Genomic DNA, 27,883 nt, shown 5'->3' on the forward strand with positions numbered 1-27,883 from the left:
CATGGCAACCTACTCCAGTATTCTTGCCTGGAGAATCCCATGGACAGAGGAGCATAGTGGGCTCCCCTGGGGTCACATGGGGTCACAAAGACTTGGATAGGACTGAAGCTTCTTAGCATGCATGAAGGCACTGCACACGTGGTTGTCCTTCATACTGAAACCTGATCCTGATGTGGGACGCTTTCATTAGTGAGAATTATGAAGGAATCCTTGAGTTCTTCTAACTTGATTGTGCATTAATGTGATCTTTTGGTCATTATCCTTTCATCAAAACACGCAGCATCAGATTGAGCGCCAGAGTATCTGCTTTTGTTAGGTGTATTTCCCAGTGAATTTTTTTCAAGTGTTGGACCAGTGCTTATTGTTTTGGAAAGATTCTCAACAATATTGGGGAAGTGGATTAATGGAGACACACAGTGATGTAACATTTACTGAATGATAGATAACAACATACACTTAGCAAGCTGCCCTTGAAGAGGTTTTAAGAGTTTGGGAAGTATCACACCCTGCTATCCTAAGGCAGCGGAGGAGGAAATGGCAATCCACTCCAGTATTCTTGCCTGGAGAATTCCATGGACAGAGGAGCCTAGTGGGCTATAGCACATGGGATCACAGAGTTGGACACAACAGAGTGGCTAACACACACACATCAGAGGCTCTCAAACGTCAGGAATATGAGTATCTCATCAAAAGGCTTCTTAAAAATACAGGCTTAGGCTTCCCAAAAAATACTGATTGTGGTGGGCCAGACATAAGGCTGTGAATCAGACTGAGACAGTCACCTGACTCCCATATATAAAGCATCGTCTTGATGGCAATGAAACCTCTGAGTGCATCTGGACATACATCGGTGCCCAGGAATCTCAATAAATAAAAGCTCGGAACTTGAAATAGTAAAATAGTGTCCTAATCTAAATAATCTGGGTGATTTACCCAGAAACACTTAGATGTTCTTAGAACCTCTGAAAAGGAGCTTCATCTTTTGAAGAGATGATGCTATCTCACCACCAGGACTGCACACCTGCTCCGTACCTGTTCTCTCTTCCTAAAATGGGTTCACTACCTCCTCCCTCACTTCATCTAGCGAGCTCCTAATCTAGCCCCATTTACGTAAAGTCTCCTTATTCTCAGAGATTAAAGAGGTGTTTTTCTTTTTTTAATTTTAGAACCAGAAATTTTCCAGAAAGAACCTACAAAAATATGCCTTTGTCATCATCCAGCAAGCTTTACATTTGAACAATTTACTTTGTATATTACCAGTGTCTTTCCATCAAAATACACATTCAGTTAGGGCTACTGCAATCACCCTGAAACCCCAGCACACAGACCAGCACCTGACACCTGATTTGTTCTTGTTCAGTCAACTCTTTGCGGCCGCATGGGCTGCAGCACGCCAGCTCCCTTAGTCATAACTAAGTATTAATACTCAATTAATTTACTGTTAATAATCAACACACTCATTCACTAAACCAACTGTAGTAGCAGCTGGGAGCATGGTGTTTCAAAAGTTGGAGAGAGGTACATTTCCTCACAGGGATGTTTGGGTCCCTGGGACTGAGAACACTGATAAAACTCAATGAGTATTTCTGAATAAATTGATTCTATGTTTTTGGATAATGACATACCATGAAGACAAAACTAAAAGAATCTCTGAGAAGCCTGGGACTCATGGTGTTACATAATTCAGATTCATAGATGTAATGGTCCCTATTCAAATGACTGTATTTATTTATTTCTGCCATTCTCACCATTTTTTTAAACATAATAAAGTTACATATAGTTCCCCTATATATTGCAATTATTTTTTAAGTAGATAAATTAAGATGTTTATTTGGAGTTTCAACACCAAACTCTCAAAAATTCATAGAATGAGTAGAAAAGTAGAAGGACACAGTAGAGCTGAAAAGCACTATGAACCAATTCAACATAATTAAGATTTCTACAATTTTTACACAATAGGAGGATACAAATTCTATTCAAGTTCCCATAGACTATAAACCAGGAGAAACTGGAACACATCCAGGGACATAAGACCAGGTGCCCATTTTTCATGGTCTAAAGGTATTGAGTCACATGACTGTATTAAATGTCTGTACTCAAATGGCTTCAGCTGACATATTCTTCAATGAAGAATATGAAAGTCTTAAGGGGGTGGGTGTCATATGCTCTATTTATAGATCCAGATTTAGTGTGGGATGGAGCCAGACAGCTTACAGTTCCAGGTTCTTGGGCGAGGCAGGGACAAGTTGGCGTTATCCCAGAGTTTCAGAACTGCTGTCACCCTTGCTGCGCTCCTCCTGCACCTCCTCAGTCTTCTGCCATCCCTGGCGTCTCTCTGCACCCCTCATCTTCAGGACATCTTTTCCTTCCACATCCAGCCTGCTGCTATCTTGACTCAGTAAGAATGTCTAGGGCTCAGTCAAGTGACAGAGATTCTTGGGGCATCCTTGCTGGAGTTCTCTTTCCTGGGTAAAGAGGGCGGCCCGCAGCCTTGGTTCTAGCTCTGGCCCAGGCACTCTTTGGAGGAGGGCCAGATGCTATGAAGTCTGCATTAGAGGTGTGTATTCCTGGTGTATTTCACTGCTTCATGTTACAGTATTTTAAATCACGGTGTAGAGTTTATGGTACACAGCACCACTAAATCATAGTCTGTTATGTATCTGTCACTCTGAAATATCCACAGGCTCTCTGATTTAGGGGTTTATCTCAGTCTGCCAGTGACATAATAATAACTAAATAACCCGGAGTCCAACAACTGAAGACATCCATTTTCATCAGCTCCAACTCATTCATTCTTGTTTGTTTTCTGCTGCTTTGTTGCAGATGAGAAACTAGAGGCACAGATAAGTTCAGGGACTAGCCTGTGGGCATAGCTGAGAAATTTTAGAATAAACACGTTTAGTCAGAGGCAGAGTTAAGACAAAAACCTACAGCTGGGGATGCCTCCTTCCTCTCCACACCAAAACCCAGTCAAAAAAGAAGAGTTCCATTTTCTTCTTCTCAGATCACTTTCAATTCCAATGGCATTTCAGTCCTGCTAGCATTATTTAGCAGCTCTTTTCTGGACACTGTCTGACACTGGAGGTACAGAGTTACATACAGTGGGTCTTGGTCTCACAGATCTCACAGTCTAGTAATGGATTTAGGAAGGGAAACATGAGCATAGAAAGAGGTAGAAAGAGATACCAAGTGCAGAGGATGGGGATATTCACAGGTAGAAATATATGCATATACATGTGAAATGCATGCTTAAACAGCACTTGTAATAGTGAGAAGAAAATCAACACAGTTTGTAAATAAGATTTCTTGATTCTGTACTTTTAAAGTGTTTCATGTGTGTGTCTGCTCAGACACTCAGTCACCACCAGGCTCCTCTGTCCATGGGATTTCCCAGGCATGCAGTGGGCTGCCATTTCCTTCTCCAGGAGATCTTCCTGACCCAGGGATCAAACCTGCGTCTCCAGTATTGGCAGGCAATTCTTTACCACTAAGCCACCTGGGAAGCCCTTTTAAAGAGCTAATGTTTGCCTAATTAAATGGCTTTAAACTACATTTTAAAATTACCAAGAAAATGTGATGTCCAATTAAATAAACATTTGCAGCACATGGGTATTGAAGATTTTCACTTTACCATTAGGCTTCAAGTTACTAACCTTTCATTTTAAGATGTAGCTGTTCAGGAAAACATGGTTCATGTAAATAGGGTTGGGCCTGAAAGCTTAATTAGACATTCCAACGACTTCTCCAGGTTAGAGGATGTCCAATTAAAATGAGTTGCAGTTTGATTAATTGATTCTGGATGTTTCTGCTGAGTTATTATGTTTGGAACCGTCTTCCAATTAATTTTCCATCAATTTACCTGCCATACTGTATCAGATATAATGGATTCTGGAACTTCATATACACAGGGTATTTTGTGAAACAAACACCCACCCTTCCTATGTGGATGAATACAACCGGATCTGTTCCCTTACACACGGTATTGGGATCTTGCACCTAAACGAGTGTGCTAGGTGCCGAGTGGAGACTGAGCCCAGTCCTTTTATCTCGTTCCATGCTCTCAGGAAGTTAGACTAAGTGACAGATGCTATTGTCGCAGAGTCCAAGCTGGCTCTTTCCTATGCCAATTTCCCACTCCTTCTGTGGCAGGAAGACCTTTAATTTTTTAATGGCAAATTATTTATGTGCTGTGCTCGAATATAACTGAGGATTAACTGGGAACTGTGCAATCCATCCAGGGGCCTTAGAAGAACAAAGAAAACAAGATCCCTCAAAATCCAAAGTTGCAGAGGCTTGTCGGGCAGAGGACAGGGGCTCTCTCTGAGCAGGGCACTCTGCAGAGAATGGCAGGGAGGCCCTGGCCACGGGCCTTCAACGGGGACAGGGAAGTGACTGGGCATGTGGGCGGGGCCGGGACCAGGTCAGGGGACTGTGCTCTGCACACCATGCAGCGGATCTTCCCAGCCATCCCCGAGGTCCAGGGGAAGACGCGGCCTTGCAGCAACAATAGCATTAGTTCGTGTAAGTGCTGAGGCCAGACGCCCAGCTATAGTTTTGCCATGGAACATTCCTTACTGAACAAAGCCCCGCAAGGCTGGGAAGAGCAGGACTGTCCTCCCTCAAGTTCAAAGAGCTGTGACGGCTGAAAGAGGTGGGTGGTGTAAGAAAGCATGCCACAGGCAGAAAAGTCAGTCACTTTTCCCTGAACCAGAGCCAGTGATGAGCACGGGTCCTGGTGGCAGCAGCAACAGGGAAAAATGGGTCTACTCAGAGTTAAGGCCACAGTGCTGAGTAGTTTGACCATACTAAGGCCTGTTTTTCAAAGAAATGAAACTTGGTGCTATTCATCATATTCTCTGATCTCAAGAGATCCCATTTGAATTCTGATTTTAGTCAACAGTCACTCAAGATTTACCACTGGACAAGGAAAATTCCACTGGGAGCTTCTCTGGCTAATCATGAAAATGACATCTCAAAGAGAGAAGAAAATATTTGAAATAAATGATATGATTACATTACAGAGCAACACGACTTTTATTGCACTGAACTTTGGTAATGAGGGAATGTATTTATGACTACAAAGGAAGATTAGCCTGTAATAAAAATTATTCAAACATCAAGTTGTTTGGCATTCTCTTCCTGTAGCTATATTTTAGCCTATCAAAAACAAACAGAAAGCAAAGAGAAAGAAATCTAGAATATATTATAATTAAGAACTTCTGCTCATCAAAAGACATCAGCAATGTGAAAATGCAAACCATAAAGCAAAATATCTATAATAAATGAATCTGTAAAGGACTCATCCACTATATATACAAAGAACTTCTAAATTTTTTTTAAAAGAAGACAACCCTGTATAAAATGGGCAACAGATCTGAACAGCCACTTCAAAAAGGATGATATCCAAGTGGCCAACAGAGATTTGGCAGTGTCTCCTAATGCTTGACATATGCTTATTCCTATGACCCAGTACGTAGAAGGCAATGGCCCAGTAATTCCACCCCTAAGTACACAACCAACAGGTATACAAGCATATGTTCACCAAAAACCAGCACAGGGCTTTGTATTTGTAATATGCAACTTTAAAAGTATGCAAACATCCATCTGCAGTAAATAAATATATCTTTGTTCTGGTACTGTCCTGGTACTTCCCTGTGGCTCAGCTGGTAAAGAATCTGCCTGCAATGTGAGAGACCTGGATTCGATCCCTGGGTTGGGAAGATCTCCTGGAGAAGGGACCGGCTACCCACTCCAGTATTCTTGGGCTTCCCTTGTGGCTCAGCTGGTAAAGAATCCACCTGCAATGCAGGAGACCTGGGTTCAATCCCTGGGTTGGGAAGATCCCCTGGGGAAGGGAACGGCTACCCCCTCCAGTATTCTGGCCTGGAGAGTTCCATGGATTGTAAAGTCCATGGGGCTGCAAACAGTCAGACGCGACCGAGCAACTTTCATTTTCACTTTTCTGGTACTGTCAGTGTCCCCAAAGCTCCCCAGGCAATATGAATGTGTGACTAGGTTGAAAACCAGCCTTCAGAGCTTCAATATGTTAGCGTTCAGCATTAACCTTTGTGTATGGTATTTAGAAACTGTTTGCTCAAGATAATAAATATTTGTAGATTTGCTGCAATTCAAATGCAATGCAAATGACTTCTGAGTCTACGTCAGGAGTCCTTACTTCTCCTTTGGGTCCTAGTCCCAAAGTACTGAAATGAAGTTTGCCCTATTTAGAAACCTTCCAGTGAAAGAATTCAGGCTGCAAACAAAAATTGCAGAGCTGGTTGAATGAAAATCAATTCAAGGCTAATTTAAGACGCTTCTAAGAAAAATGCTGAGTTTACAAACCAAAATAGAAAATGACCACTGTCACATTTCAGCTTAAAAAAATGATTGATTCTTTTCTCTGCATCATTTCCGTGGCTAGAGAATGGCTGTGGGTGTGTAATCACAGCAGCGACTCTCAACATTGAGTCTCCCATGTCTACAAGGTCAAGGGCATATGTTTAATACACCAATCAGCATTGAGTTGCTAAACTTATTTTTTAAGATAGGGAATAGCATCTCTGAATAGGACTATTTAACTAAGACATGTCATGAATCACACACAAACAAAAAAGGACAGAGGGAAAGAATGTGAAAAGGTTGGTAAAGACCTAGTGCCATAATTTAGAACAAGATTGGAGAAAGATGGGCTACAGATAGGAGGGGAATCGTCATTTTTACACTAAAAAGCAAGGTGATGGCTGAGATTTTCTAGGGAGAGGGAAGATGTTCTACTGTTTTTCATCTGACCATCACATCAATGTTAACTTTTCCATACAAAGATTTCCATTCATGATTTCATTACTCCTTCACTAATCTAAACTGCATGCCATCCTACAGTTTAGATTAGTTGAAGATAGTTATGCTAATATCAGGAGCTACACGGATTGTTCAAGTTCTTGTTTTTTTATAATTCTGTGGTATAGTTCAATCTCTGAAACTATATACCACTTCCTTATGCCTATTTCAACTGTCATGTATAATTGTTGCTCAGCTGAATCACATTTTCAGTCATGCTTTCTATTTAGTTTTACTGATTTTGCTCAGAAATAAAAAGATTTTGCTCAGAAGCATTAGTCTTGCCTCAGAGTCTCACTCTGAGATGTGAACACACTTTATTATTGGTCCTTAGAGGACAGAGTGAAGCAAGCGATGGAGAAAATACACCGGTTTCCTTCATGTTATCCTATTGCAGTGCTCACTTCTGAGAGGCTGCCAAAACCTCTCATCTCAAAAAAAGGTAACGTAAATCAACATAGACCTGGCTATGGTAGCACAGGCAGCTGGAGAAGATAATTTAAATCAAGATTAACATATATTCAAATATCTGCAATGTTTTACTTGTAGGGAAAAGTGTTGAAGAGAGTATCTCAAACAAGCAAATTTCTACACTGTTGAAAGTTCTACTGTTTCGTATTTGTAGTACTGCAAAATACCTTGATTTGGTATTTGAAATATTCCACAAGGGGTTTACTGTTTTTTGCTCTGCTGCTGTTGCTGCTAAGTCACTTCAGTCATGTCCGACTCTGTGTGACCCCATAGATGGCAGCCCACCAGCCTCCCTCATCCCTGGGATTCTCCAGGCAAGTACACTGGAGTGGGTTGCCATCTCCTTCTCCAATGCATGAAAGTAAAAAGTGAAAGTGAAGTCACTCAGTCATGTCCGACTCTTAGCAACCCCATGGACTGCAGCCCACCAGGCTCCTCCATCCATGGGATTTTCCAGGCAAGAGTACTGGAGTGGGTTGCCATTGCCTTCTCTGGTTTTGTGCTCTATTTGGTTATAAACAAGAAGGTGAATTTTTTTTATAAAAACTACTGAATGCTGCGGTAATAACATAACCTAACTTCGACCAACTGATACACTAACCTTGGCCTTTCAGCTTTTCCTTATTTATAAAAATTGTGCTTCCACATAATTTAAAATATCATCATCATCACCATCATCAGTGTCTCAATTTAAACATTTTTATTAGGAGAAAAAGTAATGCTGGAAACTACAGGCTTACTCTTTTCGATTACACTTATCTCATTTATTTGTCGTGATCCCCAAATACAAATGATAGTCGTTATACACCCTTGAAAATACTGATTTGTCATTATTATTTTTAATATGGATGGGTGAACTACAAATTAAACTCTTGAACCTGTAAGTAAGGGAAATGAAATTGCCCTTTAAGATTTTAGCCAGAAAATCAATTATATCGGATTAAAGCAGAGATTCCCAGTCACCCAAGGAGTCAAGGCTCTGAGAGTTGACTTCACTCCAACAGTGTGAAGGCATTAATATGTGGGGAAGCAGTTTCTAAGAGAAGATCCCTCTGCATCCGTCACGTGCTGGCAAAGAACACTTGAACAAAGCAGCCCGCCTTCCCGGTGACAGTGAGGGTGGGTGGGTGGAACCTCACTGGGGAGGCGGGCTAGTTTCTCTGGACTATGAAGAATACCCAGGGGTCTTTTCCAGGCCGGCGAGACTGTGGTTTGGACTGCATATGCGGGGCCAGGGAACAGCTTTAATCCTGGTGCAAGTTAGGATAAAGGAAGAAGACAAGATAAGCTAACTTCAGGTGAAATTAAAGACTGAGAAATGATGTGAGTAATGCAGAGAACTTGCCAAAGGATATTAGCAGGAGTAAATGGAAAACACTAGCAGCAATAAGGAACTCATTAGTAAGCGGTGTACACCTCCATTTAAGACATATCCCAACTCTCTTTATCACCATCTCCCCTATGGCCCATGTTGCCACGATCTCTCTTGGAGACTAAAGCCATGGCCTGCTTCTACCTTTTCCCTAGTAAGAGAGAAGGTAGAAAACAGAAATTAGACCATTCTACTCATCTGAGCCTTTAGAATAAAATCCAAAGTCCAGACCATGGCCTTACAATATATAACTCGACCTCGCTTTGCACCATCCTCTCCTCCCACGCAAATTCCGTCCTCAGACACCATGACTTGCTCTTTAATTCCCTAAGTTCATCCCCACTCCCTGGAATTCTCTTCCTTTGGATGTTCACAGGGATCCCGTTCTTTCTTCCGCTGGCCTCTGTTCCAATGTAAGGTCCTTAGAGAGGGCTTCTGTGAATACCCCACTTGACATAGAAGTCTGCAAACCAACCTGCCTGATGTCTTATTCTACTTTTACTTTCTGTATTTATCATTACCTGAAATTTTACATATATGTGTGTATGCAAGCTTGTGTGTGTATATAGACATTGTTTTATATACATAAATATATGTATATATATGGAATGCAAGGTCAAGTGGGCCTTAGGAAGCATCACTACGAACAAAGCTAGTGGAGGTGATGGAATTCCAGTTGAGCTATTTCAAATCCTGAAAGATGATGCTGTGAAAGTGCTGCACTCAATATGCCAGCAAATTTGGAAAACTCAGCAGTGGCCACAGGACTGGAAAAGGTCAGTTTTCATTCCAATCCCAAAGAAAGACAATGCCAAAGAATGCTCAAACTACCGCTCAATTGCACTCATCTCAAACACTAGCAAAGTTATTCTACTTACGTGGAGAATTCAAAATTCTCCAAGACAGGCTTCAATAGTATGTGAACTGTGAACTTTCAGATGTTCAAGCTGGATTTAAAAAAAAAAAAGGCAGAGGAACCAGAGATCAAATTGCCAACATCCGTTGGATCATCAAAAGAGTTCCAGAAAAACATCTACTTCTGCTTTGTTGACTATGCCAAAGCCTTTGACTGTGTGGATCACAACAAACTGTGGAAAATTCTGAAAGAGACTGGAGTACCAGACCATCTCACCTGCTTCTTGAGAAATCTATACGCAAGCCAGGAAGCAACAGTTAGAACTGGACATGGAACAACAGACTGGTTCCAAACAGGGAAAGGAGTACATCAAGGCTGTATATTGTCACCCTGCTTATTTAACTTATAAGGAGAGTACATGAGAAATGTTGGACTGGATGAAGCACAGGCTGGAATCAAGATTGGCAGGAGAAATATCAATAACCTCAGATACGCAGATGACACCACACTTATGGCAGAAAGTGAAGAAGAACTAAAGAGGCTCTTGATCAAAGTGAAAGAGGAAAGTGAAAAAGTTGGCTTAAAACTCAACATTCAGAAAGCTAAGGTCATGGCATCTGGTCCCATCGCTTCATGGCAAATAGTTGGGGAAACAGTGGAAACTGTGACAGACTTTATCTTTTGGGGCTTCAAAATCACCACAGATGGTGATTGCAGCCATGAAATGAAAAGAGGCTTGCTCCTTGGAGGGAAAGCTATGACCAACTTAGACAATATACTAAAAAGCAGAGACATTACTTTGCCAACAAAGGTCTGTCTAGTCAAAGCAATGGTTTTTCCAGTAGTCATGTATGGATGTGAGATTTGGACTATAAAGAAAGCTGAGCGCTGAAGAATTGATGCTTTTGAACTATAGTGTTGAAGAAGACTCTTAAGAGTCCCTTGGACTGCAAGGAGATCCAACCAGTCCATCCTAAAGGAAATCAGTCCTGAATATTCATTGGAAGGACTGATGTTGAAGCTGAAACTCCAATATTTTGGCCACCTGATAGGAAGTACTGACTCTGGAAAAAGGCTGACGCTGGGAAAGATTGAAGGCAGGCAGAGAAAGGGACGACAGAGGATGAGATGGTTGGATGGCCTCACCAACTCAATGGACATGAGTTTGAGTAAGCTCCAGGAGTTGGTGATGGACAGGAAGGCCTGGTGTGCTGCAGTCCATGGGGTCGCAAAGAGTCAGACATGACTGAGCAACTGAACTGAACTGATATTTATATATGTATTTTTTTATTTTGTCTTATTTGTCTTTATTTTGTTTTTTATTCTTTTTTGGGCTGCCTCTTGCCTTTTCCCCTGAAATATACTCTCAGGAAGGCAGAGAACTACCTTTTGTCTTAATAAGTGCTACATCAAACTAGCTGTGATTATTACTAGCTTTTTCTGTACTAGTTTTCACCCACTTTATGCTAATTCAGTATAACCGTTTAATTATAATTTAAATTCCATTGAATCTTCCCAAAGGAGAAAGGTATTTTCATCTAGAAATAAAAAAAACATGCTGATTTAACAGTAATGTTGGAAATTGACAAATTTTGATGTTATCTTCTATGTATTATTCTATTAACTTGGTTGGGGTCCTTTCCTAAGAGTAGTTCAGTTAGGTAAAGATAAAAATAGACACTTATATGGCCTCATGAGAATCAATGATGTATCTCTACCTAAGGCTGCAAGACTTTCTTTCAACGTGAGTCCATTTTTTAATATACTCACATTAACCACTTCTATTTACTCGGTTAGCTATGAGTAGGAAAGAGGAGACTATATAAAGAGATTTTTCTCAATAGACGTAACATTTCCCAAAGATCTTTCTTTCTGCTTTTCCTTTTAATTTTCAGTGATTTTGAAAATACATTAAAGATTTCAATTTCTAAAACTTTCTAATAACACAATCATGCTTGAATTTAACATATGGGAATGTAAAAATCCTAACTAATATTTCCCATAAAGATAAAATCTCTTAGATCCTTATTAAAATTATAACACATGACTGATGGCAAAAGATTCAAGTCTGCCCTAATATATCATTTTATATCATAAGAGTATTTCTATCCATTACAACTACCTGAAAACAAATTAAGGCCAGGGTTCCTATCAGACACAATACACAGTGACTCCATTTCTAGGAAGTTAAAATTCATACCAAGAATGAAAGGTCATGCCCAGGCAAACCACAGCAGATTTCACTGAAAACTTCGAGGACTGTTTCAGCTTTCTCAATTTCTAAGAACAGGAAGGCTATTTGCTAGATCCTGACAGATTTTAAATTGCCATACCTTTTGCTGTGACCATCTCTTATTGTTTGTAACTCAAGAAACATCTGTGTCAATCTCCTGACTGAGCTCCTAGCATGTTATTAAAAGAAAAGTTATATATTTCCTCTCATGTTTTCTTTATTATTTCCATACCCTTTAATCAGCTTCATCCTTCCCAGTGATAGAGCTTAAAACAAGGCCATTAAACAAGAGAAGATGTAATGGGGATCTGATGAGAATTTTGCTCTAAAACATAACTCTTACAAAGGCTTGAAACAGTTTCTGATAATTTACAATTTATCCTGAGTGACAGTGTTGCTGTGTCCTCATTTACACTAAAATATGTGAAAAGTGATCAAGTAAGAGATAATTCCTTGAACTTCATGGTCAATAAGTCCTGTAACTAGCAAAGATGTAAAACCAACACACCCAGAAGGATTCTCCTATCAAGTCTATAAATACCAAGTGAATGTAATTTGAAAATAAAGGAACAACATTTGGATATAAACGTAAAGTAGGCGATCAGAAGGCATCAGAAAAATTCAGAAAATAATGGACACCAGTAGAACTGGTATAAGTGGTCAAACCATGGATGCTACAACAGTTTGCTCATGCTAGTTTTGTTTTTTTTTTTCCTGCCATTGGCTTGTTTTTGGCAGGGATCACTGGTTGGCGTCAGCTGGATTTACAAGGAGGGTTCTTCGACTTCCTGGGGAACAAAGGTAAACAAGTGCAATATCATACTAAAGACACTAACATTTTAAAAAAAATTGGAACAAGCCACATAATCTGGAAAATTAAGAATATTTATGTTAAATTTATATGGCACCCTATGTTAATTACATCTCAACAAAACTGGGAATGAAAAGAATGCGGGTTTAGGAATTAGTCAAACACAAATGTGAATTTCATTACTAGGTGGGTTTCTGAAGGCAAGAGATTTCAGCCTCCTGCACCTCAGTTACCTTGTCGGTAAAACTGGGATAATATCCATTGCACAGGTTGGTTATGAGGAAGTAGTAAAAACACCCAGTGCAGCCTGGAACACAGGTTCTCAATAAATGGTGGTTTGGGGGTAGTGTTATCATTATCTTATCAGTTCAGTTCAGTCCCTACATCGTGTCCGACTCATTGCAACCCCATGGACTGCACTGTTATCTACAGTTGGCATTAGTTTCCTTCGGCCCATCTCTGCACTTACATCATACAATTAAAGACAAATTGTCCAAAGCAGGGCTTACCCACGAAGAGCTGACTGTTGAGCTGCAGGAGGACATGCCCGTCTGCTGGGGCCGACTGTGCCCTTGGTGAGAGCTGATCCACTCGAACTGAGGCCTCTTTCATGTTCCTCTCAACCTTAACGTGGTGCCACTGGTTGTCGTTGAAGTGAGTGGGTGACTGCACCGAGATTTCAAAGGGCCCATTTCCCACATCAAATGAAAATGTCACAACTGCAGGAGCTGGAAGCATCAGACACGAAGATTGTTCATGTTAGTCCCCGTGGTGGGGGGGCTCAGTCTTCAATACCCTTGGGAAAAGCCCCATTGCATCAACAGTCACTAAACATGAAGATAATGGTTTGCATTCTATGCAAGAAACCAGGGATGACGGTGTAGAATAAACATGGAATGAGACAGTAAAATACGTTTGTATTTTGGGGGGGGGAATGGATTCTAAGAAAATAATCACTGGAGTTAATTGTTCATATTGACAAAAACTAAAGCTATTTGTTTAGTCTCTCAGTCATTTCTGACTCTTTTGTGACCCCATGGATTATAGCCCACCTGGTTTTCTGGGCAAGAATACTGGAGTGATTTGCCATTTATTCCTTTAGGGGATCTTTCCAACCTTGGGATTGAACCCATGTCTCTGCATCAAAGCTATTTAGCCAGGGGAAGAGAATTAAATAGCATCTGGAATTTTATGTAAAAATAATTTTGACAGTGATTCACGGTTTATTTAATTTCAAAAGCATGCAATATACATTTGATATCAAAATATTAGCAGTCTAAGAGGATAGCAAAACAATATGGCTGGTTAATTTAATTAATTTTAAACTGAGTATTTGGGTTTTTTAAAATGTTTAATTTTTCTGAATTTAAAAGACTTTTTAAGTTGGTTCTAGAGAATACTAATAATCTCCCCAAATTATCGCATGTTAAATATTAAATAATTTTCTTGCAAAAAATGCTATCTTAATATCATATTTTTCTTCCCAAAGGACACAATGAAAAGATTTGGTTGATAATGCAGAAACACAGTACTTTAAAAATTAGTTACAGAATTTACTCATAAACCTCTGGAATAGGAAATGGCTACCCACTCCAGTACTCTTGCCTGGAAAATCCCATGGACAGAGGAGCCTGGGGGGCTACAGCCCATAAGGTAACAAAGAGTTGGACATGACTGTACACACTCATTACTCCTAAACAGAATTCCACAGACGTCTAAGGAAAAGATGACTTACAGCGTAGCTCTATCCGTATGAAATCGGTAATCCCCAGGTTCTCTAAAAACACCCCAGATGAAGCTGTTGTCTTGAAGAAGAAAGACACATCCGCACTCAGCTCTCCATGGAAAGTAGGAAAATGGAGGTAGGATGCCTCGGTATTGAAGGAAGCTGAATTCCAAAATAACTCTGTTTTATTTTTAATGAAAAAATAAAAAAGGAAACAAATTCATAAAATAAATGACATGATTACATTTTCTATTTTTTGCAGTTTTACTATTGCTCATTTATACAAAGTTGCTTTTTTTTTGGTCTGTTAATTATACAGTATGCAAAACATGAAAACATGATGAGAGATTTTACAAGGATTGGAATCCTGGGTTCCTTCCAACACAGGACAGGAATGATGACTACACTAAAGATCTGAAAGTTATATTTCATAAGAAGAAAAAAAACCCACAGCCTAAATGCCAAAGTGTTATGGTAATATCTGCCAAGCATTAATAGACAAGTTTTTTTTATAATTTGAAAATTGAAACATCTACATTACTTTAAGTAACAAAACTCTTCAGAAGCTCAAAATGTTCTTCGTTCTAACACTTCTAATTCATGTTTTACAGAACTACACCCTCAACAAACTGTTTTCATTAATGGACTTTGTGATTTTTTAAACTGTGATTGGCAGTAAAAATATTCTCATCTAATGACAGATCAAGACAGTACTTACTCTGTGCTATGCTGATAGTCTCACAGAGAAAATGCTCTTTTCATCCTAAATTATCTTTTACTCTGCTCGTTAGAGTGAGGAAAAAGGCTCTCAAAAATTTTTAAATGCTCAAAATAAGAAGGTGAAAGTGTTTCAAAACTGAAGTATATTAAGACATTTGCAAAAAATTATGTGGACTATATAGTTAACTATAATTTCTGTCATACAGAAATACAACTTCTTCATTTTCTCACTTTTTTTTTTGGTTATCTACAAATTTTCTTTTGAAAAAAATATTCCAGGCCTTACATAGCAGAAAATATGGGGAAAAAAATACACATGCAGTGGCATGAAGTGACAGGTGTGAAATCCAGCTGGATACATGTGGTTGATGAGAAGCATTATTGGAGCAATGAACTATGCAAGTTGTCGACACATCAAAAAGAGATCTACATCTTGAGTTTTAAGCAACTGCCTTCATATATACTCACAACACTGAATAAAATTCGACTAAATCACCTTCCTGGAAGAAAGACTTATTGATCCTCTGAAGTTAAAACAGAGGAATTTCAAAACAACGATTCATTATGCTAGCAGAGAACAGACACGGAGTTAGAGTTACAAGTCACAAACTTGACTTGGCTTCTATTTATTCCTTAAGATTGTCATTTCTTTTCTGTAAATTCTGGATCCAGACAAACGGTGCTTACATTCATTGTATTTTTTCTGTATTTCCTATGGACCTGATTCAAAAGTCAATCCCCAGCTCATATGTGGACAATTTTAAACTGAATGAGTTTACTCAGTTGCGAATACACTCGAAGGGACTTTTTTCTCCCTACAGCCAAGGGAAACTGTATATTTTCTGAGTATGTCAAACTTTGCCCTTATTTCCACTTTATAGCTATTTATATGCCTACACATTTTGCTTTCTAGAAAAGAAAGCAAGAAAATGCAAAATATCAAGCCGGGGTAATACCACACTGGTGTTCTTAACAGTTCTTACCTCATCTATTTTTAGAAGGAATTAAATGTCTGTCTGATGAAATGTATAAACATTAAAATAAAGCTGTAACTTTAAATTATGGAATATTATTAAATCTTGCTCATTTGGACTGATTACTAAGAGGAACACTCAGAATTACTTGAAGGTCTAAATTAGATAATATTACTATGAGAATATAATATTCCATTGGCTTCATTTTTAAATCACAACCAACCCAACAGAACAGCATATAGAGGGCCTCAGGGAACTGGTTCAAACAGAGGAACAAATTCTTTGAATTGCTGCTATCTTTCCAACGAATGCTTCTATAGTAGGGAAAACAATTTATTATCTTAGGTAGTTTAAGCACTCTCACACACCTCGTTTGTCTAGTTAAGTACCTCGTTTGTCTCATTACCAAACCTTATTTTACAGACTCACAGTAGGTAAAAACCGAAGAACATTTAACTGAATTAAGAAATTGCTCCTAATCCACAACAGTTTTAAAGAAAGCCAAGAACAATATTTCTGTGATCAAATAACGTTATTGGCATTTGATAGCTCAGATCTTTACAGGCTGTGCCAAGAAGCACCTGGGAGGATGTGGGTTGCCTTGGAGAAAGAAGGGGCAGGAAAGAGGAGGCGGAGCAGAGCCCAGCAGGCACGCTGCAGCAGAAGCAGCAGGTCTTTCCAAGAGAGGATTTCATGGCTGGGGTGGTTTACAAATCCCTAAGCTATGCCTGCAGCAGACCTGAATGCAAACGCCTACTATGTGGATGCTCTTTGTCATCCCAGCAAAACATCACTTGCAGCAACACAGATGGACCTAGAGATCGTCATACCAAGTGAATTAATTCAGACAAAGACAATTATCTATGATACTTACACATGGAAGATGAAAATATGATACAAATGAATTTATTTGCAAAACATAAATGGATTCACAGACACAGAATACAAACTTATGGTTAGCAAAGCGGAAAAGTAGAGGGCAGGGAGGATAAATTAGGAGTTTGGGATTGACATGTGTGTGTGTTAGTCACTCAGTCATGGCCAACTCTTTGTGACCCCATGGACTGTAGCCTGCCAGGCTCCACTGTCCATGGAATTCTCTAGGCAAGAGTATTGAAGTTGGTTGCCATTCCCTTCTCCAGGGTATCTTCCTGACCCAGGGATCAAAGCCGGGTTTCCTGCATTGCAGGTGGATTCTTTACCACCTGAGCTACTAGAAAAGAACTGACATATGCATATTACTATACATAAAAACAGATAATCAACAAAGAGACCTGCTATATAGCACAGGGACCTCTACGCAGAATTTTGAAATCAACTATATGGGAAACTGAAAAAAAAACAGATATAAGTATATGTAAAAATGCATTATTCTAAGTAAATAATAATTAAATAATAATTACTATAGTCTCAATTATATTCACTATAGAGTACTAGAGATATGGAAAGATTCCTTCAGGTAAACCACTTATTAACTTTCTAGAATTCAAAAAAAATTGTATGAATAATAAGATTCATATATTTTTTTACATAGAAAAGAAAGATGTACCCAGTATTTAATTCTATACACAAGGTAAAGAGAGCCCATGGGGGAAAATTAACTTAGTAGAATATTAAGATTACAATTAATTTTTAAAACATCTGTTTTACTAAACTTTTATTTATATCATTCATTAATGATACTGATTCTCTTTTAAAAAGCAAATATATTTATAGAGACAGAAAGTAGATTAGTTGGCTGGGAAGATGGAAAACTGAAAGATGACAGAGGCTAAGAGGCCTAGAGTTCTTTCTAGGGTAATGAAAATGTTCTAAAATTCACTGTGGCAAAGGTTACACAATACTGTGAACACACTGTCACTGAACAGTTCACTTTATATGGTGAATTGCACAATATATGAATTACATTTCAATAAAGATGTTTTAAAAAAAAGGACAATATTTGACAAATCAGTTGTTTTTTAAGACACTATGTTTTACTTTTAAAATCAAACTGCATGACATGCTAACACCTCCTTTTCTTCTTTCTCTCTTCTTTTTTCAAAAACCACTTCTACAAGGTATGACTGACATGTAAAAAGCTGTACATATTTAGTGTATACAACTTGATGAGTTTGGTAGCACTACCTTTCTTAAAAGTGAATAAATTAAAATGAAAATACAGAAATGCTAAGGCAAGGGATAATTTACTAGTCAAAAGAATCTTTCTGAACACTTAAATCATTTTTAAAAGTTGTAAATATGGGTTTCTTTAATGAAAATTTTTATTTTGAGATAACCATAGATTTCCATGGAGTTGTAGGAAATAATAAAGATTCTATGTACCCTTTACCTAATTTCCCCCAATGATAATATCTTGCAAGACTGTGGTCCAATATCATGACCAGGGAATTGGCATGGATATACTTAAGGCGCGGAACATTCTCATCACTATGCTTCACTCTCACAGGCACACCCTCTTCCATCCTGCTCTCAGCCCCTCTCTAACCCCAGGCAACCACTAATCTGTTCTCCACCGTCATTTGAGGAACCCTCTATGAATAAAGGTGTACAGCATGCAGTCTTTTGAGACTGATAGTTTTTTCACTTATAATTATCTCTTAAGATTCACCCAGCTTGTTGTGTATGTCCATAGTTTATTCCTTTTTACTGCTGAGTAGTGTGGCATGGCACGGATGCTCCACAATTTATTTAACTATGTGCCTGCTGAAAGACATGTAGGTTTGTCTCTAGTTTTCAGTGATTACAAGTCAAGCTGCTATGAGCATCCTCGTGCAGGTTTTTGTACAAATAAGTCTTCAGTTCTCTGGGATAAAGGCCAAGGGGTATAATCAGTGATTCTAATGAGACTTGCATGCTTTTTTTTTTTAAACTACCAAATATGTCCAAAGTTGTCATATCAATTTACATTCACAGCGGCATGTATGAGTGACCAGTTTCTCCACATTCTGACCAAAATTTTGTGTTGTCATCATTTTTTTTTTAAATTTTAGCCATTCTGAAAGGTGTGTGATGCACAAGCAGATAGAGGAAGGTAAAGAGGGGAGACAGAATAGAGACAGAAGAAAGAGAAAAAGCAAGAAGAGAGGAGGGGGTAACAAGGTGGAGAAACTTTAAGAAAAAGTTTAAGATAAAGGAAGCTCAAGGAATAAAATATGATAAAACTCAAGACTTAAAAAATAAAAAGAATTTATTAATGGTGAAGGGTTACCAGATATAGTGGAGCTTGCAAAATTATATTATATGATTATCGGTTAAAATGGAATTGATCCTCCTTCTTTTTAATGGTTTATATGTAGTCTGCCAAATGGAACAGGATTCTGTCAAACGGAAGAGAAATTAACCAAATCACTAGTCAATATCTTTTTCCAGTCTAAGAATACAACTTCTGCAAAGTTATTTATTGCCTACATGCACCTTTGATTATTTAATGCATTCTGGGCAGCTGTGATTTCTCAGACAGCTGAACAAGTCGATGCAGGCAAAATGAAGAAACTAATTTCAATGACAAGGGTTTCTTAGAACAAGAAACTTGGAACAATCTTTTCAAACCATGTAAGTTCTGAGGGTGTCTTGATTAGACGTGAAATTTCAACGCAATGAATTAACTGAGAAGAACTACATTTCGCAAAATTAGTAGAAAAATTCAAATGTCAAAGAGCTTTAAAAAAAATACTACCTTGTCACATAATTACTGAGAACAGAAATTTAGATCACGCTTACGACTCTTGAAACAGATTACAAAATGCAGGCATACATTTTACCACATCATATCCTATTTTAGGAGAAAGCAGCAGCACACAACACTGAGTTTTAAGTTACTGACCTGTAAGGATAACTATTCTTTCAATAATTCAGTCAGAAAAAGCAAATCATCTCAAGCTGGAAAAGTCAATTAGGCCTCAGAATTTCCCACAGCAACATTAAACATTAGAAGATAAAGGAGCACTGTCTACAAATTTCTGAAAGAAAATATAGCGAACCTAACTTTTTTTTTAAGTATTAAGGTAACAGGTAATCTTACCAAATTTGATAGAATTCTGAGAGTAAAGCACATACAAGATCTTTTGGTGAAAAATAAAAATAGAACATTAATACACAATGAAATATGAATCAAAAGGTATCCATCAAAAGACACCTTAAAAAGCTAGAAAAGACAAGACTGACTGAATCTCTTAGTGCAAGTCCAGTAGGATATGATGTACAAACTGAAGAGTTGCAAAATGTGATGCAAAAACATTACATCACTTTCTTATAAGGTTAAATACAGGGTTACCTTATACTCCAGAAGTTCCACTCCTAAATGTATACGCCTAAGAAGTGGAAATATACATGTCCCCAAAAACACACTTAGACACAGATGTTCACAGCAACATTATTCATAATAAACAAAAAGCAAAACCAGCACAAATGGCCAACAACTGATTAGTGGATGATCAAAATGCAGTGGATCCACACAAAGGAATGACTAGGCCTTAAAAAATAAAGAATAAAGAATATTTCATATAATCTACAGTATTAAGAAGAGGTGGCAAGAATACACAGAAGAACTGTACAAAAAAGATCTTCATGACTCAGATAATCACGATGGTGTGATCATTCATCTAGAGCCAGACATCCTGGAGTGTGAAGTCAAGTGGGCCTTAGAAAGCATCACTACAAACAAAGCTAGTGGAGATGATGGAATTCCAGTTGAGCTATTTCAAATCCTGAAAGATGATGCTGTGAAAGTGCTGCACTCAATATGCCAGCAAATTCGGAAAACTCAGCAGAGGCCACAGGACTGGAAAAGGTCCATTTTCATTCCAATCCCAAAGAAAGGCAATGCCAAAGAACGCTCAAACTACCGCACAATTGCATTCATCTCACACGCTAGTAAAGTAATGCTCAAATTTCTCCAAGCCAGGCTTCAGCAATACGTGAACCGTGAACTTCCTGATGTTCAAGCTGGTTTTAGAAAAGGCAGAGGAACCAGAGATCAAATTGCCAACATCCGCTGGATCACCAAAAAAGCAAGAGAGTTCCAGAAAAACATCTATTTCTGCTTTATTGACTATGCCAAAGCCTTTGACTGTGTGGATCACAATAAACTGTGGAACATTCTGAAAGACATGGGAATACCAGACCACCTGACCTGCCTCTTGAGAAATCTGTATGCAGGTCAGGAAGCAACAGTTAGAACTGGACATGGAACAACAGACTGGTTCCAAATAGGAAAAGGAGTCCGTCAAGGCTGTCTATTGTCACCCTGCTTGTTTAACTTCTTTGCAGAGTACATCATGAGAAACACTGGACTGGAAGAAACACAAGCTGGAATCAAGACTGCCGGGAGAAATATCAATAACCTCAGATATGCAGATGACACCATCCTTATGGCAGAAAGTGAAGAGGAGCTAAAAAGCCTCTTGATGAAAGTGAAAGAGGAGAGTGAAAAAGTTGGCTTAACGCTCAACATTCAGAAAACGAAGATCATGGCATCTGGTCCCATCACTTCATGGGAAATAGATGGGGAAACAGTGGAAACAGTTTCAGACTTTATTTTGGGGGGCTCCAAAATCACTGCAGGTGGTGACTGCAGCCATGAAATTAAAAGACACTTACTCTTTGGAAGAAAAGTTATGACCAACGTAGATAGCATATTCAAAAGCAGAGATATTACTTTGCCGACTAAGGTACGTCTAGTCAAGGCTATGGTTTTTCCAGTGGTCATGTATGGATGTGAGAGTTGGACTGTGAAGAAGGCTGAGCGCCAACGAATTGATGCTTTTGAACTGTGGTGTTGGAGAAGACTCTTGAGAGTCCCTTGGACTGCAAGGAGATCCAACCAGTCCATTCTGAAGGAGATCAGCCCTGGGATTTCTTTGGAAGGAATGATGCTAAAGCTGAAACTCCAGTACTTTGGCCACCTCATGCGAAGAGTTGACTCATTGGAAAAGACTCTGATGCTGGGAGGGATTGGGGGCAGGAGGAGAAGGGGATGACAGAGGATGAGATGGCTGGATGGCATCACTGACTCAATGGACATGAGTTTGAGTGAACTCCGGGAGTTGGTGATGGACAGGGAGGCCTGGCGTGCTGCGATTAATGGGGTCACAAAGAGTTGGACACGACTGAGCAACTGAGCAAATGAACGAACGAACAGTATGGGTAAACTTTGCCAATGTGATGCTAGGTGAAAGAAGCCAGTCGCAAAGGTCCAACATTCTGTGTTTTCACCTGTATGAAATGTCTAGAATTGGTAATTCAGTGGAGATAAAGAGTAGATGCATGGTTGACTAGGGCTGGGTGGGAGTTTGGGGAAAATGGAAAGTGTGCTAACAGGTACAAGTTTCTTTATGGGGTATGAAAATGTTCTAAAATTGCTTGTGGTGATGGTTATACAACTCCATTTAATATACTGAAACACCATGAGATTGTACATTTCCAATAGGTGAATTACAGGGCTCGTGGACTGTATCTCAATAAAGCTGTTACCAACAAACAGCATAAAATTAAACCAGCCAACTTCAGTTTAGAGTTCAGAGGCAAGCAATATTCTCAAGCGTGTGCCAACTCAGGAAATGCAACACGCTTGAGTCTTTCTAGAAGGAAAAAAAAGAGAAAATATCATTACCTGAAAATGCAATTCATCCAAGAATAAACAGAAAAACATTCATTCATGAATAGAGGGCCTCTGATGACAGGACCAGTGGTTAGTATTCAAAAAATAGACCACCATACAAATAATAGCAAAACTAGCAAAAATTGGGAGGTGGGGGGAGAAAAAGAAGAGGAGATGACAGATGCATGCTAATTTTCACGTTTTTCAGAATAGATCAATGCTGTCTAGAATACAAAAGACTTTAATAGAGAACCTAGTGACTCTACAACCTTTAAAACTTTTATAAAGTTTAAGTTAGCACATTGAATACATGTTTATTAGGTATATAAATAATATAAATCAATCCCTGTGGCTTCAGTTTGTTTCTTCTCTGTCAGTTTCAGTTCATAAAGTTAATAAATAAATTTATTTCTGAATCTCTTTTTCTATTCCTCTATCTAGACTAGTGCCTCTTAACCTGGGGCTATTCCAGACCCCAGGAAACATTTGGCTTTTTCTGGAGACTTACTTCGTTGTCACACATTTTTACTTTTTCTGTAAGACTCACTTTGTTAGATGCCAGAAGCATCTAGTGGGTAGGGTCCAAGGATACTGCTAAATGTCCCACAAAGGACAGGACAGTGCCCAACCGTTGCAAGGAATCACTCAGCCCAATGGCAAGAGTGCCAAGGTTGGGAAACCCTGCACTAGCGATATTTAGAAATGTCTGGAATAATGCTCTCTCGTATTAGTCACTATTTCTGAGTTGTGTGACTCTTGGTGATTACTATAGTGTTTTCTTTGACATATCTGTATATCTTAAGATTTTATAGTTACTTCCCTGGTGGCTCAGAGGTTAAAGCGTCTGCCTCCACTGCAGGAGACCCAGGTTCGATCCCTGGGTCGGGAAGATCCCTGGAGAAGGAAATGGCAACCCACTCCAGTACTCTTGCCTGGAGAATCCCATGGGCGGAGGAGCCTGGTAGGCTATAGCCCATGGGGTCGCAAAGAGTCGGACATGACTGAGCGACTTCACTTCACTTCATATCAACTATCATTAATGTTTAAAAGTAAAACAACAACAAAAAAAAGGTATGTATGTGTAGAAACTTGTCACAAGAGATTATCGTAGTCCTGAGAATTATCAAGATTCCCAGTCTCTAAAACATGGAAAGCTTTAAAAAGTGTTAGAAAGAATGTTGGTTCTCCCACATTTGGGAAGTTTCTTAAATGTCAGTGAGTAGCTTATAATGTAGATCTTTTCAAACGAACAGAAAACAAAAAGCAAAATAATTTACAAATATGTTTTCTCCAAGAAGTAGACATGTTTCAGTTTTATAAAGGCACTGTACCATCAAAAGTGTGAAAATCAAATAATTAAGTAAAATTATGTGCTTATTTGAAAGCACTTTCACGGTCTCAAGCCCATGTACATGAATCACAAATGGCTCAGGATGGAACTAGATGTCCTTTGTAGTATGTGATTTTTTTAAGATCAGAATGTCTTTCAAAATGTAATCAAAACTCCTTTAATTAAAATATATTTGCATATCATTTAATAAGTACAATCAAAAACTTACTTCTGTCTCTCATGAATAATTCACAAGCTATAAGTTTCTCGAGCTGTATGTGATGGATCATTCTTATTCTTTCATAAACTGCTATTTATTGATTATCTTTCATGTAACAAGTAATGTACTAGGTGTCAAGATACAATAATAAATGAGGAATGGACCTGCTCTTGAGAGGCTCAGAAATAATTAAAAACCAGAACAAGAAGTGTATCTTCATAATTTACTCAACATTCTTTGAAAGTGTAGGAATAAGTCCTCTAGAGACCTGTGGAAGGCTTCGTGGAGAAAGGGTGTCAATGGTTTCAGTGAAAGGATTGGGGGTGTTTCACAGGTGAAGAAAAGAAGGCAAGTGAAGAGATAATGATGCTAGATGCCACCAGTGGTTGATGAATCGTCTTTGTGCTAAAGGACCTGCAGAAGTAGGGGAAGGTCCATGCAGGTATCTTCCTTTTTTTTTTTTTTTGAAACCATTAGTGTTAACTTTATTGTGAAAACAGTTGAACAGTTCCATTTTCAAAAACTAAACAGAAACTATGATATTCTTAAAAGAAAAAGTAATAATAGCTATGCTTTGAATTCAACACTAAAATTTCTTTTGTGATCGAAGTAGAACAAATATTTATTTTATTTTTTCCTTAAAAAAAAAAAATTATTTTTGTGCGAGTAAAAGGTGCCAGACTGGTGATCTCTCTTCTGTTTGAGAGATCTTCCCACCCCATCTTGCTACAGTCTTATCTTCTAATTTCTCCATATCTTTGTTTCTTCTAGGTTTTTTAAAATTTTTTTAATATAAATTTATTTATTTTAATTGGAGGCTAATTACTTTACAACATTGACATGAATCTGCCATGGGTGTATATGTGTTCCCCATCCTGAACCCCTCTCTTACCTCCCTCCCCATTCCATCCATCTGGGTCGTCCCAGTGCACCAGCCCTGAGCATCCTGTATCATGCATCAAAACTGGACTGGCAATTCATTTCACATATGATAATATACATGTTTCAATGCCATTCTCCCAAATCATCCCACCCTCGCCCTCTCCTACAGAGTCCAAAAGACTGTTCTATACATCTGTGTCTCTTTTGCTGTCTTGCATACAGGGTTATCATTACCATCTTTCTAAATTCCATATATATGTGTTAGTATACTGTATTGGTGTTTTTCTTTCTGGCTTACTTCACTCTGTATTTCATCCACCTCATTAAAACTGATTCAAATGTATTCTTTCTAATGGCTGAGTAATACTCCATTGTGTATATGTACCACAGCTTTCTTATCCATTTATCTGCTGATGGACATCTAAGCTGCTTCCATATCCTGGCTATTATAAACAATGCTGAGATGAACATTTGGGTACATGTTTCTTTCAATTCTGGTTTCCTCGGTGTGTATACCCAGCAGTGAGATTGCTGGGTCATATGGCAGTCCTGGGTGTTCACTGGAAGGACTCATGCTGAGGATGAAACTCCAATACTTTGGCCAGCTCATGCGAAGAGTTGACTCATTGGAAAAGACTCTGATGCTGGGAGGGATTGGGGGCAGGAGGAGAAGGGGACGACAGAGGATGAGATGGCTGGATGGCATCACTGACTCAATGCACATGAGTTTGGGTGAACTCTGGGAGTTGGTGATGGACAGGGAGACCTGGCGTGCTGTAATTCATGGGGTCGCAAAGAGTTGGACATGACTGAGCGACTGAACTGAACTTATGGCAGTTCTATTTCCAGTTTTTTAAGGAATCTCCACACTGTTCTCCATAGTGGCTGTACTAATTTGCATTCCCACCAACAGTGTAAGAGGGTTCCCTTTTCTCCACACCCTCTCCAGCATTTCTTGCTTGTAGACTTTTGGATAGCAGCCATTCTGACTGGCATGAAATGGTACCTCATGTGGTTTTGATTTGCTCTGATAATGAGTGATCACTTTGATAATGAGTGATGAGCATTTTTTCATGTGTTTGCTAGCCATCTGTATGTCTTCTTTGGAGAAATGCCTGTTTAGATCTTTGGCCCATTTTTTGATTGGTCGTTTATTTTCCTGGAATTGAGCTACATGAGTTGCTTGTATATTTTTGAGATTAATTCTTTGTCAGTTGCTTCATTTGCTATTATTTTCTCCCATTCCGAAGGCTGTCTTTTCACCTTGCTTATAGTTTCCTTTGTTGTGCAGAAGCTTTTAAGTTTAATTAGGTCCCATTGTTTATTTTTCCTTTTATTTCCAATATTCTGGGAGGTGGGTCATAGAGGATCCTGCTGTGATTTATGTCAGAGAGTGTTTTGCCTATGTTCTCCTCTAGGAGTTTTATAGTGTCTGGCTTACATTTAGATCTTTAATCCATTTCAAGTTTATTTTTGTGTATGGTGTTAAAAAGTGTTCTAGTTGCATTCTTTTACAAGTGGTTAACCAGTTTTCCCAGCACCACTTGTTAAAGACATTATCTTTTCTCCATTGTATATTCTTGCCTCCTTGGTCAAAGATAAGGTGTCCATCAGTTCAGTTCAGTCAATCAGTCATCTCCGACTCTTTGTGACCCCATGAATCGCAGCACGCCAGGCCTCCCTGTCCATCACCAACTCCCAGAGTTCACTCAGACTCACGTCCATCGAGTCCATGATGCCATCCAGCCATCTCATCCTTGGTTGTCCCCTTCTCCTCCTGCCCCCAATCCCTCCCAGCATCAGAGTCTTTTCCAATGAGTCAACTCTTCGCGTGAGGTAGCCAAAATACTGGACTTTCAGCTTTAGCATCATTCCTTCCAAAGAAATCCCAGGGCTGATCTCCTTCAGAATGGACTGGTTGGATCTCCTTGCAGTCCAAGGGACTCTCAAGAGTCTTCTCCAACACCACAGTTCAAAAGCATCTATTCTTTGGCGCTCAGCCTTCTTCACAATCCAACTCTCACATCCATACATGACCACTGGAAAAACCATAGCCTTGACTAGACGGTCCTTAGTCGGCAAAGTAATGTCTCTGCTATTGAATATACTATCTAAGTGGGTCATAACTTTTCTTCCAAAGAGTAAGCGTCTTTTAATTTCATGGCTGCAGTCACCATCTGCAGTGATTTTGGAGCCCCCAAAAATAAAGTCTGACACTGTTTCCTCTCTTTGCCCATCTATTTCCCATGAAGTAATGGGACCGGATGCCATGATCTTTGTTTTCTGAATGTTGAGCGTTAAGCCAACTTTTTCACTCTCCTCTTTCACTTTCATCAAGAGGCTTTTTAGCTCCTCTTCACTTTCTGCCATAAGGATGGTGTCATCTGCATATCTGAGGTTATTGATATTTCTCCCGGCAGTCTTGATTCCAGCTTGTGTTTCTTCCAGTCCAGTGTTTCTCATGATGTACTCTGCATATAAGTTAAATAAGCAGGGTGACAATAGAAAGCCTTGACGGACTCCTTTTCCTATTTGGAACCAGTCTGTTGTTCCATGTCCAGTTCTAACTGGTGCTTCCTGACCTGCATACAGATTTCTCAAGAGGCAGGTTAGGTGGTCTGGTATTCCCATGTCTTTCAGAATTTTCCACAGTTTATTGTGATCCACACAGTCAAAGGCTTTGGCCTAGTCAATAAAGCAGAAATAGATGTTTTTTTGGAACTCTCTTGCTTTTTCGGTGATCCAGTGGATGTTGACAATTTGATCTCTGGTTCCTCTGCCTTTTCTAAAACCAGCTTGAACATCAGGGAGTTCACGGTTCACGTATTGCTGAAGCCTGGCTTGGAGAAT

General features: G+C 39.1%; 1 protein-coding gene across 1 annotated transcript in view; it reads right to left on the reverse strand.

Moving 5' to 3' along the window:
• The window catches only part of CNTNAP4 (contactin associated protein family member 4), a 283,083-nt gene that overhangs the window by 25,290 nt on the left and 229,910 nt on the right, over window positions 1–27,883 (reverse strand). Inside the window, exons 16-17 of the mRNA XM_040253490.1 lie at window positions 14,316–14,486; window positions 13,090–13,308 (exon numbers count right to left, since the gene is read on the reverse strand). Of these exons, the coding sequence (XP_040109424.1) occupies window positions 13,090–13,308; window positions 14,316–14,486 (390 nt within the window). The remainder of the gene's footprint in view (window positions 1–13,089; window positions 13,309–14,315; window positions 14,487–27,883) is intronic.

This window comes from Oryx dammah, unplaced genomic scaffold (assembly GCF_014754425.2).
Source record: "Oryx dammah isolate SB20612 unplaced genomic scaffold, SCBI_Odam_1.1 HiC_scaffold_13, whole genome shotgun sequence".
NCBI lineage: Eukaryota > Metazoa > Chordata > Mammalia > Artiodactyla > Bovidae > Oryx > Oryx dammah.